This window comes from Crotalus tigris, unplaced genomic scaffold, assembly GCF_016545835.1.
Source record: "Crotalus tigris isolate CLP2741 ecotype Arizona unplaced genomic scaffold, ASM1654583v1 scf7180000018030.5226217, whole genome shotgun sequence".
Taxonomy (NCBI): domain Eukaryota; kingdom Metazoa; phylum Chordata; class Lepidosauria; order Squamata; family Viperidae; genus Crotalus; species Crotalus tigris.
In genome coordinates this window covers 2,288,061-2,302,747 of record NW_024096786.1, presented here as the reverse complement: position 1 = coordinate 2,302,747, position 14,687 = coordinate 2,288,061, and the positions used below count along the sequence as shown (strand labels likewise).

Sequence of the window (14,687 nt, the reverse complement as noted above, 5' to 3'; positions counted from 1 at the left end):
TCAATCCCATCTTTGGATTTTTAGTCAGCATTTTTTCTTTAATAGATAGATGGATAGAAACTTGGATTCAACTGGGCACAGTTCCCTTATTTCAATTTCATCTAGGACACATAGATAAAAATATCACTCCCATCTCTTAAGTTGATTCTTAGCAAAGCAGTTACGATGTTTTGCTTTCAAATTTTCTAAGTAAATGGATGAAAATGACCAGGAAATTACATCAGTGCATGATTAAGCCCTCCCCCGAAATGTTATAATCCTGCTTCTTCTATCCTAAGGATGCTAAGGTGCAAGAGAACCAAGTAAAGTCTATCCTCTGGAGAAGGGGACATACTGTATGCCATTTGACCAAGTATATAACCAAGTTATATAATATAACTCTAATAATTGCAAAGGGAGATGTGTGTTCATCTCTTCCAGTGCTTTGAACTGTCATTCATACTACACAGATCTGGGATTTATGAAGTGCTCTTTCACAATGTAAAGTTAAATAATAAACAGGCTGAGAGATCTTACCATTTATATTTTCACCTTAATGAAGGTATAACCAACTAAAATAACCTTATTTACCATAGGCAGTGGAACAAGAAAAAAACTATTAATTTTCTTCCTTGAAAAATACAAGAAATGCACAACAAATTCTGAAGTTAAAAATCCCATCTAAAGTACTTGTCTTAAGGACAGGACATAATAAGCAGTGTGTTGCTTGTTCTTTTATCTGTATAATTCATTATAAACACACTGGAGTGTCTTCAGACAAAATTATCTGATTACATGCAGTTCGTTGTATAATGCAAACGGACATTGCTCTAACAGCTAAAAATAATTCATATGAAATGAAAGAATAGATGGAGTGATAACTGACAGAAAATAACTGCATGCCAGTTCAAACATCTCATTCATTCATACTTCAGAAGCATACTAAATTAAAATTAAATGTCTCCATAACATAAAAAGAAAATATGAAACATACAGAATTAGTAACCCAATTCAGGAAAATAGCAACTCTTCTCCTATATCAGTGGTTCTCAACCTGTGGGTCGGGACCCCATTTGGGGTTGAACGACCATTTCACGGGGGTCGCCAAACAACGCAGTCCGCCATTTTTTTCCCCTTTTCCTTAGCTGTGCTACTCCCTTTTATTCTATTGGCTTTTGAAAGCAATAGAATAGACTCTCTTGAATAGAGTCTAATTCTATTGGCTTTCAAAAGCCAATAGGAATTGTCCAGGCTATCTCTGCCCTGCTGAGCCCGCCAAAAGTCCCATTCTGCAAACAGTGCTGCACCAGTTGAGCAGTCCTTGACTTACGACCGGTTGAGTAGTCCTCGACTTACGACTGGTTGGGGGGCGCGGCATTAAAAAGGTTGAGAACCACTGTCCTATATAATCCTGACATTTAATTTATATTGGATTGTTACTGATTTTTTTTTATTATGAAACACTTAGGGGGAAAAAAAACACAAGGCAGACTTCAATGTTCAACAGAACCTCCTTCCCCGCCGAAGAAATCAAAATGCATGCAAATGATGTGATGCATCAATATTGCAGACTGTATTTTGCACTCTTCCTCTTTCAGAGTATCTGCAGTGCAAAGAATAACTCTCATTCACTCACTGACACATACACACACAATGCTCCTAATCTTTTTTGTGAGAAGAATTTAGTTATACATCTAATCCAAACCTCAACCCCATCTCAGATTGTATTTACTCAAGGAGAGAGACTTCAAATGTACTCTCTCTGTTGGGTGATCTCAGTTACATTTGAATGGAGAATGTCCTTTGAGGTAGAACTCATTCATCTTCAAGAGCAGTTAGTCAGGAATGCCTAGTAAACAGCTATCTAATATACACTGGCTTAAAATGTGCATGACTGAAGAAGGAACACAACGAACTAATAAAACTGACAGAAATGATATTTTCCAGGAATGACAGAATGTCAAGCTATCAAGCTTTACTTTGATTACATATTGATTGCATTGCCTCAATCAATCCCATTTTTACGGAACTGGTATTGGTCACTGAGCTATTCTTGTATTTTTGTATGCCCTTTTTTTAAATATAAAAACTCCTGAACTAGCTCCCCCTTTCCCCCACAGGCAATGTGAGAAGTGTGCTTGAGAATTTTTGCTAATGGAATTGTGGACACTGACATGCATGATCAGCCAACTGAAAAAAAAATAGTATTCAAAGGGACAGTCCAAAATTCTTCTCCATTCCATTAACTTCTAAGCAACCAACTGAGAAGGCTGTGCATTCAAACAGCCCTGCAAAAGAGAAATTATAATTGTAACAGAAGCGATAATTTTATGTGAGCAACAACAAAAAAATAACTATTTATATGTGAAAACATAAGGAAGGATGACCTTCAGAATTTTTCTAAAAAATGTCCTTTCCAAACAATAGACATTATCTGAAAACTTTGTATCCAACCCCATGCTATATCTTAGGCATAACCCTATGAAGGAATGTTTTCACAATGGATTCTGCACATTTACTGTATGACTCACAAGTTTTCACTTTCTAAAAACAAATGTAATTTTGCTGGCCATCAAAGGCCTGTTTTTTCAATGTTGGCCACTTCCCAGGCATGACTATCAAATATACATTTTGTCCAATTTATTTGCAATGTTACATTATAGTAGATGATTCTGAGATCAGATGATTCATAGAGAAAGCATACATGTATTAAAGTCTTCAGGATGAAAATAGCTATTAAATGTTTACATGATGTAACACAGGTTTTCCATATAAAAGTTTTCTCCAATATAAGAACACCTCCAAGAAAACTGTGCATGCTTAAATTACATTACTCAACTAAGAGCTTAAAAGCCAATATTATTTCCCCAGACAGAATGTATATTGATACCAAGATGAATATGGTTATATCTTTGTCCTCGGCTTCCCAAATGCATCACTAAGCAATCATGAAACTCATCAGATAGAGTGACAGCTTTTTATAGAATTACAATAATTTGTCCTACTATTGCCAATTCTTTAGTGTTGAAATCAAAATAAACTGTGATTAAAAGTTACCATATGGGGAGAACACCCATTCATTTTCCAAACTGTCTTCAAAATACATTTGTCCTTGAATTATTTTAAGGCTGCCATAACACAAAAGCCATCTTGTAATTACTTCAACACAAAAATCATCTTGTAATTACTTTCGACATAAAAACATTCAGAACCAACATTGAGTGCATTCTAAATTACTCATTCATCTAAAACCATCTAGGAATGTGAAATTCAGATTTGTTGTGGCATTTGAATGAATTTCAGCAACTATAACTTTAAACGTCATCCAGTTGAGGGCAAAAGGAAGCAATGAACTGAGTAATCTATAGAGGTTAATTGATAAAAGGTAACTGCATTATAATTATGCATCTTCAACATAAATAAATTGCTCAGAAACAAATGTAAAAGAAACTGATTGAATGAAAATGAACAAGATGAAGGCATTTAAAGCTGTTCTTTTCGTTTCATTAGTGTGGATTTACCCATATTTATTTATAAAGAGCAAGATAAGTCACTATTTAATTTTTTCTTTCTCTTTCTTTTGCAAGCATTATTGGTCAACCTTCATATAAAGCTGATGCAAAGTAAGGGTTGTTTTTTTTTTCAACTGGAGTGAATGGCAGTGTGTGTGTGACAGAGAAAAGTGCAAGACCCAAATCTGTTGAGAAAAAGTAAGACACCCCTGCACAGTTTCCTTCCTACTGCCAATTAAACATACTGCAGCCATTCTTTTCTCATAAAGAGATATAAAGAAGTAACTCATAGCAACACACTGGGCAAAAACTGCTTCTTATTTCCTTCTGATCAGACAAGAAGAAAAGCAGGGCAAGTTGGTTGCTTAGGAAGATCTCAATTCCAGTAGATATGTAAAGCACCAGGACTGGATTTGTTGCATGGCTAAATCAAGGCATATAAACCCTATCTCCAACAGGTTAAAAGATTGGTGGGTGTTTCTTTGAAGCAACTATAAACAGCGTATCAACCCAATAATAAAACATTTGCTCTGTGTTAATTTTCAGGAGACAGGTACTCAGTTTCAACAACTCACCCGCTTCTCTTTCAGCAGACATTTAATGAACATCTTTTAAATATTTATCTTGTGTGGACAAGTTTTATCTCCTGCATTAATCTTACAGTTATCCTTTGCCCTAACCCTTTCATCTTTGGCATCACCCTGAAGGTTTGCTATTGATCAAACTGATATTCTCAAGAGCTGTCATCATTTTCAGACCAATTCTCATTATTCTTTTCATATTCTTCTCTAGTAATAAGTAGGCTACTTTACTTTTAACCTCTTTAACAGATTACACAGCCATTCATTGGCTATGTAGTTTTCTTATATATATTTTTTAAAAAGCACCAAACTCTAGTAAGATTATTTAGCATCAAAAGTGGATTTTACCCTTTTAATTCTAAAAAACATAGAAAATATAGAACTAGTCACCTTCTTACCTCAATCTGCTTCTTCAGTTCCCTTCCAGGGCCACTGGCCAGAGTAGTGGCTTCCCTGTGCAATGCATCTGCAAGGACATTAACTGTAGTTTCTGCTTCTTGTATCCACTTGAGGAACTTTTCAAGGTCTCTGAGCAAGGCATGCACTGTCTTCAGATCAGCCTCCAAACAATTCTGCCTATTGCAAGTTCTATACGAGGGAAGGAAAAAAATCAGCAACTATAGAAAAGGGAGAAGAAATCACCCTTTGTGTGACTCAGCACAGTTGGCATGTATTTGTTATATGCAATGTACAGTTTTAGGAACTAGTGCTGTACTCTTTCAAAATTAAAACTTATGCCATAATTGTACTATATTTTATACTAAAACCATAGCATTAAAATGTATGAAAATTACACAATTCCTCTTCTTGCCATTAACAGGGTATGAAACCGCCAGTATGAGGAACAGAACGGCACACACCTGTCAGAGGTTGTGAATGAGTAATGAAAAAGCTTCTCACAATGAATGCAAACAATTCTTTGAATTTGCGTATACAGTCAAACCACAAAGTTGTTGAAAAGTGGCACTTAACTTTTTTATTTTATAACTTAACTTGAGCAATTGGAATTTATTTGTTTATTATTTGCACAAAATGTACAGCATCTATCTATCTATCTATCTATCTATCTATCTATCTATCTATCTATCTATCTATCTATCTATCTATCTATCTATCTGTGTTTCCCTGGGGATGTCTGACTTTGCGGCCTCCTGCCCGTTCTTTCCCACCGTCTGCTTGCCCGTGGCCCCAACAGCTTAAAGGGCTTCCCAGGAATGAGGGCAGTGCCAGTGGAACATGCCTTCAGGCAAGGAGAGCTGCATAGACAGGCAGGGGAAGCCGAAGGACCGGGCAGCGTCTCCCTCCATCTGCCACAATCTTTCCTTTTACAAGCAGATGAAGTTTCCAGTCTCTGTCAGTTCTCCATCCAGGCAAAAAGTGTTTGGAAATGGAGCTTCCAGTCTCCCTCTGGGCGAAAAGTGTTTGGTCGATTCTCTCCATTTCCAAACGCCCCATAGGCACCCAAACACTTTTCGCCTGTCCGCACTGCTCTCCTCCTCGCCTGAAAGCATGTTCCACCAGCAGTGACCTCACCTTCCAAGCATCTGCCCTGGGAAGCTCTGTAAGCTGTTGTGGCCCTGGGCAAGCAGACAGTGGGAAAGAACAGGCAACCGTCTTAGGTGGGTGTCTGGCAGGGAGGGAGACAGTAATATCATTGAAGAGGTGGTGTCTGCTGCTGAGCAGGTGATCTCCAGGGCAAAACACAGGCAACTGGAACTGAAGAAAGCCCTTCCAACAGCAGACGTGGCTGTTGTGCAGCGGCAGTGGAACCTTTCGTTGTCACTCCCCCATGGCTCCGAAATGGCAGAGGGCAACCAGGTAATGCGACTGAACCCACCCTACCCATCCTCTGGAGCATTACAGACTGGCTCAGGAGGGGAGTGAAAGGGAAGAGGCAGGCCTGGGTCATTTAATGGGGAGCTGGGAGGTTGCCAAGCAGGGAGTGGCTTGGCTGCGGGGGCCCTGAGGTAAGCAGGTAGGGGTGCGTAGGACAGCTCCACCCCCACCTGCCAAGCCTCACCTCGTGGCAGCAGAACTGGTGTGACAAGCGCCCTCCTGCCCCATTGTGGCAGCGAGCAACCAGACAGTGAGATGGAGTGGGCTTATTAGCTAGGCCTTATTTGGGGATAGAGCTTATATTAGACGCACATCAAAAAATCAGGCTAGGACTTATTTTCTAGGTGGGTCTTATTTTCATGGAAACACAGTGAGTGTCTGTCTGTCTGTCTGTCTGTCTGCCTGCCTGTCTGTCTGTCTAATTTCTACAGTGTATCCTCACCTAAATGACTCTGAGCAGTTTACAATAAAACTGGCTGAGCAGCTAAACATTAGTTCTCCAGGACTAACAGACAATAAGAGAGACCTAAATCCACCCAACTTTTAATCCATAACAAAAAGTTTATAGATCAATTAAATACAAAATCGTTGAAGTTTTGTGTTGTGTATCATCTGTGACCCAATTATAGATAAGTAACAGAATATTTCTCCAATTCCAGTTCTCCAATATATACAGGATTATGTCTTACAACTGTTAATTTTTGTAGATTTTTATAAAATTTTGTCTGGGACTAGAAGCATCCACATCAATGTTTAAAGCACCTGTACTTAAGAATGAATTTCTTTGAATATTTTCTGTTTTACTGAACTGTTTTATTTATTCTTCTTCTATCTCTCCCAATAATGAAAAATTCTCAATAGGTAACAAAATGTAACTGTATGGTTAATAACATTTTTTTTAAAAAGAATTAAATGTTGTACTAAAATCTAAGTAATACCCTAAAACAGTAAGCATTTTTTTTAACATGTGAAAGGCTAAATTACCTGAGAGAAAATGATTTTCACTTGATACTGAAAAGAATACAATATATGCTAGGGATATCAACTGCAGAAGCTATTTCACAACTGACATGCCATCAATGAAAAGATCCGCTTAGCAGAACCTCCCTCAATTCAAGTGAAATTAGGACCAAACCATTATTGCTTTAGATTAGGAAGTGAAAGTGACAGTCTTTTCACTGACTGGGTGGGAGGGAGGCTGAGGGAAAAAACACGAATCCTGCATCTGTCTATGAAATGTCAATTTGCTAGACTATCATCTTTACAGGATGTTTTGGAAACAGATTCTGCTACATCTATTTCAGAGTCACAGCAAAAATTCTGTCATAAAACATATTTGATCAGCTTCTCTTATCTCTTTGGCCAGCTTGTCTTATCTTAAATTAATAATATATGGTACTTAACCTCCCTCTCCCATTTTAATGCACTGGATAGTCCTTCCTTTTTCCTCAGCTGCCAAACAGAGGTTGGGTGTATGGATCTAAGTACATATATTATGAGTAGTCTACTTATCCAAGAGATAGAATGATGCTACAGGGGGAGCTTTTGCAAGCCAGAGAGGAAATAATTGACTAGAGAATTAATTTCACTATGGCACTTATCTTCCTTTCTTTGTTGTGATTATATTATCTATATAAAACCAAAGTTTAAATTACCTGAGCCAGTTGTATTATTTTCAGATGCTCAATAGTGCAGCTTTTAATTTAAGAAATATATGCCTTTTCATCAGAAGATTGTGTAAACTAATATTAGGAGTCTAAGAATTACAAATACTCCTCAATTTACAACAGTTTGTTTAGTGACTGTTCAAAGTTACAATGGCACTGAAAAAAGTGACTTATGACTGTTTTTCACAGTTATGACCTGTCTAGCATCCCCATGATCATGTGATCAAAATTCAGATGCTTGGCAACTGGTTCATATTTATAACAATTGCTGTGTCCCAAGATCATGTGATCACCTTTTGTGAACTTTTGCCAAGCAAAGTCAATGGGGAAACAGCCGGATTACTAACTTATCAACTGTAGTGATTCACTTAACAACTGAAACAAAAAACATCGTAAAATGGGGCAAAATTCACTTAACAAGTATCTCACTTAACAACAGAAATTTTGGGCTCAATTGTAGTTGTAATTCGAGGATAACCTGTGTAAGAGACAGATGACTGATTGGCTACATTCTATCTTGCCACAGCTATAAGAAATGTGAGACCTTTTTGATTTAATCATACATGTCAAGATAAAAAGCAGTCCCCAGTTTAAATCATATATTGCATCCCAGTAGCATAATTTCTATTCTTCACATTTTAGAAATATGGAGGTGAGCACACGTATGTGTAATTTAGACATGCATACCTTTGTTTCAGATTAATCCATGAGGTATTCAGGTGATTCATAATTTCCTTCACATTTCTTGTGTCATCACCACTGTAATCTTGAAGAAGTTTATTTGACAGATCATTAAATGAAATCATCCTGGCATTTCCTTTATCTAGATCTTGCAATAATATCTAAAAAGTAAATACATAGTAGTCAAAAATCTTTAATCATTTAGTTATCGCTTCATATTAAAAGTTTATGGTATTGACTAAACCAGCAAATTTTAGCAACCCCTGAGGGGTGGGTATCAAGTTCCTAATGGTAGAACCCATAGGAATGAATGGTTTCCACCTTTTTGCAACAAAGGAACAACATCTATATCATCATTTCTATTAACTCAAGCAAAATAAACTATTGCAACAAATAGTACAAATGAAAATTCAGGTCATATTCATTTTTCCCATTATAGGAATAGAACATTATTTCTAGCAACTGTTCTTCTGGAAAGCTAATTCCTACATTTTAGTAAGGGGAGAAGAGAGAATCAGCAAGATTACCAATGTGGAGGCTGAAATATCTGGCTTATACTGAATGTTTTCATTAGAATAATTGGACTGAAGGCAAACTGGGAAATAAGTTATGAGCAAAACTCACTCAACAGAATTTATGAAGAAACCGCAGAACAAAGGGAAAGATAACAAAAGTAGAAAGCAGGTTGAAGATTCAGAAACTGTACAATAATATGATTTGATCAATATGCCAAACTCTTTTTGTGCTTTTTAGAAAAGCTGCAGAAAATGAATGAAAGCACAAAAACTCAAATGGGTTAAATTGAGTTTGCACCCTAGAGGGCATATAGAGAGAACAAGATAATTCCAAGATAATTTGCTATGTGGAGACACAACCTACCCAAAACAATTTATGCTTCTCTGGAGTTTCTTTAACTGCACCTTTTCCTCACTATAAAGTTGAGAGCAAAGCAGTTATTTCCCAGTGAGTGAGTGAGTGAGTGAGTGAGAGAGAGAGAAAGAGAGAGAGAATAAACATATACACATACACAAATACACATGCCCAAAGAAAAAATTGATAAGGGTGCATAATTAAAAAAATTGGGAGACCACTGATCTAAAACAAAAGCCCTCAGCAGAATGCAGACTTTGCAGAGACCTGGAATTTAATTTTTGAATCTTTTTACAGAGCATCTGCTAGCATTGCTGAAATTACAATTTACAACTTTCGCAGAAAAAAAAAACATTCTGAGCTGGAAAGGTGCTGCTCAAGAGGCTTGCAACTGAAGATATGAAGGAAAAAGATAAAGGGGTTTATTTAAAAATGGATATATGGATAATCTTTAAATGCTTTTCATGAGGCTTTTCTTTATTTTACGAATATGAACAACTGATATTTTTCAGATATTTCCTTCCCAGTCTTAAAGTAATAGAGCACTACTTTCCATAAATAGGTATGGTCAACATACAAACAAAGCTTACTTACTTACTTAACAAAGCTTGCTTACATACTTTTGAAATCATTACTTTATTTCTTATTTAGACTCTCATAAATAAAACACAGAGATGTCAAATAAAAAGAGCATAAAAGCTCTATAAATCATTAATTTTCTAAATATAGCACAAACACAATGCTGGTGAATCATTCATTATACATTATGATCTGAATAAGAAAATATTATTTATTCTTGACTCCTTTATTTTCCCAGTAAGATTATTGACATATTATGTTTCAATAATTATGTATGATTTGATTTTTCCATAGGAAAATCTAGTATAGTACTATCAATGGAACAATCAAACATTACCCCGGAATGATAAATACAGATACAAATATTAGCAGAAACAAAACATTGTTGCTTTCCAATTATATGGAATCTATCAAAATAGTAAGAAAAATATGTTTACTTAATTAATTATCCAAATTCCCCAGATTATTCTTCTGTATTCCAGTAACTTTTTGGGAAGCAAATTTTACTTAGGTTTTGATAAATCTGTAAGCTTTTTAGAATGCAAAGTATTCCATTTATTGTAAAAAAAAAATAAAGATAAGAAATAGTATCTCTTATATGATGTCAAGTTGATTGTTTATTCCTTGGAAACTATAGGAATGACAAATCTAGAACCAAGGAAAACTAGATTTGCATTCTTGTATACAATTTCAGGCAACAATACAAAAATAGGAACTCAAGACAGTGAATATACCAATTCCCCTTCCTCCTATTTTCCCCACAACAATAACCCTGCAAGGTGTGTTGAGTTGAGAATGAGTACTGTATTTTCCGGCGTATTAGATGACTCGGCGTATAAGATGACCCCCGACTTCGGAGCCAATTTGCATGCCTAGAAAGTTGTCTTATACGCCGGAAACTACCGTAATTTCCGGCGTATAAGACGACCCCCAACTTCGGAGCCGATTTGCATGCTTTAGAAAGTCGTCTTATACACCGGAAAATACGGTAACTGGCCCAAAGTCATTCAGTTAAGTTTTGTGCCTAAAGCAGGACTAGAATTCACACTCTCCTGGTTTCTAGTCTGGTGACTAAAAGAATGATCCTGTAAACAATTGTTATCACCAGTCTCTAAGAACTATTTTGTAGATTCTGGGGCAGGCATTTATATTCTGATTCCTTTGAACCATAATTTTAAAATCATGGAATCCTCCAATGTGTTCCTTTTTGATCTTTCTAACAGTGTAGTCCAATATTAAAAGATTGTACGTTATTTTATTTCTTCAGATTGGCTGATATCAATATAAAACTAATCCATATTACCCACGAAGATCTCTTACAGTACAAATTTCATCATTCAGTTAACTGATGAAAAGTGTTAGAACATGGCAATAAACTTATGGATGAAATATTGTACGTGTACTAATTTATTAAAAACAAACTTCTTACATTATTTTGGGAATCTAGTATAACTAATAGATTATTGACAGGATACTGAAAAACAGCAAATGCTAGCTTTTTCTTTTTTCTTTTCCTTGTCAAACGTATTCAGAAAAACTGATGCTTCTGTTTGAGCCCAGCATACATAGTTCACCTTCTAATGACCCAGAAAATGGTTTAATTTGGTAACCAGATTAAGAGTGCAATGCAAGACAATGGATGTTTTGAGCAAAGCGTTATCAATCTCCAGATTGATTAATTAAAATTAAAACTCTGGGCTAGCAAAGAAGCAGAAAATCATCTAACTCTACAAAGATGGGGCAGGCAGTAGAGGAGAGAGAGTAAGAAGTTAGGGTAAAAAAAAATGTTTAAGACTCCAAGTAAACTCTTAGTCAATATATTGAACTAAATCAATGACATTTTGCAGCAAAGTGCCCACAAGAATAGGTAATGTCTCCGTTCAAAGATTGGTATAGATTTTTAGAAAAAAAATTAATTTTCTGGATTAATCAGAAAAGAATCTGTTCATCTTAAACAGTGAAAAACAATGTCCAAAGTTCCCAAGTGGTAAAAGGATGGCAAAGATTGGTCTGTTCTTCCTATCAAGATTCTGAATTGGGAAATACAGTATATAGATATACAACAGGGATCAGTGAGATTTATTGTCAGGTAAGCACTGGCAAGCAGCAATACCTCTCTGGAAAATTCATTTTAATCTAATTAGAAGACACATTCACTATTTCTTAATTTAATCAGCCGAAGGTCATGAACACTACAATCACTCTTTCCCCTGTCCTCCCCAGCCCTAACTTGGCAATTCCCCAAGTTTTGCTGCTTTTTCAAACTAAAAATGGAAAAGAATCTGGATAGTATCTAGGAAAAGCTCAAGACATGAGAAATAGAAATCCTGCTGCCTGTCTTTTTCATAAAACTTTTCAGGTGTATCAGAAAGAGCTGTATCACATTATTTTTCTTAAACTAAATTAACTGTGTGACAGGAGTAAGACATTAAACTGAATCTATGAGCCACAACTCTGCATTAGAAAGCACACTTGAACTCACTTTGTTTTCTGAAATTTGTTTGGTAAGCTTTTCTTTAGAAGACTGTAAGAGAGAATGTAGATGGATCTCGTATTGTCCAATTAACTTCTCCATTTCTTGCTTCTGGTCATCCCACTTCATGCTGTCAGTCAGCATGCATTTCAGCTGATGTTGACGTACTTCAACCCCATGCTGAGTACCGTCCCACTGGTTCTTAACCTTCTCCACTGAAACAGACAGAAGATAAATCTAGTCCCATGAGAAAACACTGAAAATATTGCATCATTTTCATTTTTTTACCATTCACACTAATATTTTTTTTTAAAGCACTCAAACTACCATTGGGTTCTAGACCTACTATTATAGATTCCCATAAGTTTGGGGAGGGAAGTCAAATCTACATATATAACACACACTCCAAAATACACAGTATACCTTTCTTAGTGAAAATGGATAATTTGATAATATTATGTTGGCATTTGAATTAGTGCCAGTATCTTTCATACCAAACTATCTTAACAAATATCTCTTTCTCTTATTTCATCTGCTTATTTTTTTTCCTCATGACTTTCACACACACACACACACACACACACACACACACACACACACACACACATATATATATATATATATATATATATATATATATATATATATATATATAGATATATATATATATATGTTTTCTGAGGTTTTCGCGGGTATTTGTATATAGGTCTTTGGTTGTTCGGGTTTTCTCCCGCGTAAAATTGGAAGTGTCTTGGCGACGTTTCGATGAAACGTCGAAAATCAGACAAAAATTCTACATAAAAACCGGATCTAACATTTTTAATTTTGTGATTTGCCAACACTGTTCAAAACACATTATCTAATAAATCTTTTTAAAAACTCGCATCTCCAAGTTCCAGTTTGTTAGTCTTTAAAGCCAATAAAATCCAAAGATGTGAATATAAGCAATGTCAAGCAACACTTTAAGCAAGATACCTTGCTATAGATCAGGGGTCTTTAAATATGGCAACTTTAAGACTTGTGGACTGCAACACACAGCCAGCATGTTTGAATGAGGAATTCTGGGAATTGAAATCCATAAGACTTAAAGTAGCCAAGTTTGGAGACTCCCTGCTATAGATCTTAATTCTCATTTCTTCGTTTTGCCTATCAGAATTAACCCTGCCTTCATCTCTGTATGTTAGATTCTTCCCAGTTCCACCTGGGTCATTCCATTCTGTATCCGTTGTTTTGTCAATAAATAACGTAATGATTATGTCTACCATATTATTATATCATTTTTAGTGCCCATCTCTCTACTCTTTGGTCTACTAACAAGAAGCACATACATTTCTCTGTGATTGCTGTCCTTAAGTCAGAACTTGAAGTTTTGTTTTTCAGATTTTGAGCCAAGGTAAAAACTGAATCCAACTGGGGATGTCGATGTTCTAGATCACCTTCTGTTATCTGTAAAATAATGAAATAAAAATATGCTACTAATGATAGGAGTTTAAGAAAAACAAAATTGTTCAAACCCATGCTTCAAATATTAATGAAGAACTGTATCTTAATCACATTATAATCTGCATTAAAAAGCTCTGCATCATAATCTGCATTAAAGAGAAATAATAGACAGACCAATCAGAAGTCATGATCTGATGTGTTGAGATTATTGTTGCCAGATTTCCCAGGCAGTAAAGTCACGATGTTTGGGAATTTGGAATCCTATAGTAATCTACACTTGGAGCCCACCAATTTAAAAAAGAGCTCACCTATTAGATTTGCCCAGTTAGTTTAGAGATTTTGCTCTTGCAAAGTGAAACATGAGTGGAAATAAAGCTGTATAAAATTCATGTTGATTCATAAAAAGCTGCAAACTTTTATACTTCCTGTGATCTCTTCCTAGGATATCAAGATACATTATGTGTCTCTGCTCCAAGGAATTTTGTTCTCAATTTTGATCCCAGGTTTTAGACACTATACATCCAGAGTGTTTTAATCAACAGGGATTTTATTACAGCAGCTATAATAAAATCCCTGTTGATTAAAACTCTCTGATCCTTCCCCCCTCCCATCACTCCTTCCATCACTCCTCTCGCCCCCCCCCCCGCTCCCCGCCATCACAACTGATCAAGTTTCTTGGATGAGAAATGAAACGTTTTTGTTCTTCTTCCTCAAGGAAAAAACTGTCCAGTTGCCTTTGGAAAAAGCACTTTTGAGACAGCTATTACCTGAGAATGTCCACAGACATACAGCAGTAGCTGCTAATCTCTCTCTCTCTCTCTCTCTCTCTCTCTCTCTCTCTCTCCATATGCCCACACGCATATACATATATATACACATATGTACTGTATATAGACATATTCACACATGCACACTGTTTTCATGGCAAATTACTGAAAAAGAAATACCTATTTCTCACCCTTTGTTATTAAACCAAATGGAAAGGAAAGGAATCCCTATGGATTTTACTCCACAGTCATTGTCGACTACAAGGGGCAGTGTCATCTCCATTTCAAGGCCATGAAAT

At 36.1% G+C, this 14,687-nt stretch overlaps 1 protein-coding gene across 4 annotated transcripts in view; it reads right to left on the bottom strand.

Moving 5' to 3' along the window:
• UTRN (utrophin) overlaps positions 1–14,687 on the bottom strand; it is a 348,263-nt gene that overhangs the window by 185,570 nt on the left and 148,006 nt on the right. For all 4 annotated transcript variants that reach the window (XM_039346845.1, XM_039346844.1, XM_039346843.1 and 1 more), the window contains exons 49-52: positions 13,507–13,624; positions 12,188–12,393; positions 8,263–8,417; positions 4,471–4,660 (exon numbers count right to left, since the gene is read on the bottom strand). In XM_039346845.1, the coding sequence (XP_039202779.1) occupies positions 4,471–4,660; positions 8,263–8,417; positions 12,188–12,393; positions 13,507–13,624 (669 nt within the window). The remainder of the gene's footprint in view (positions 1–4,470; positions 4,661–8,262; positions 8,418–12,187; positions 12,394–13,506; positions 13,625–14,687) is intronic.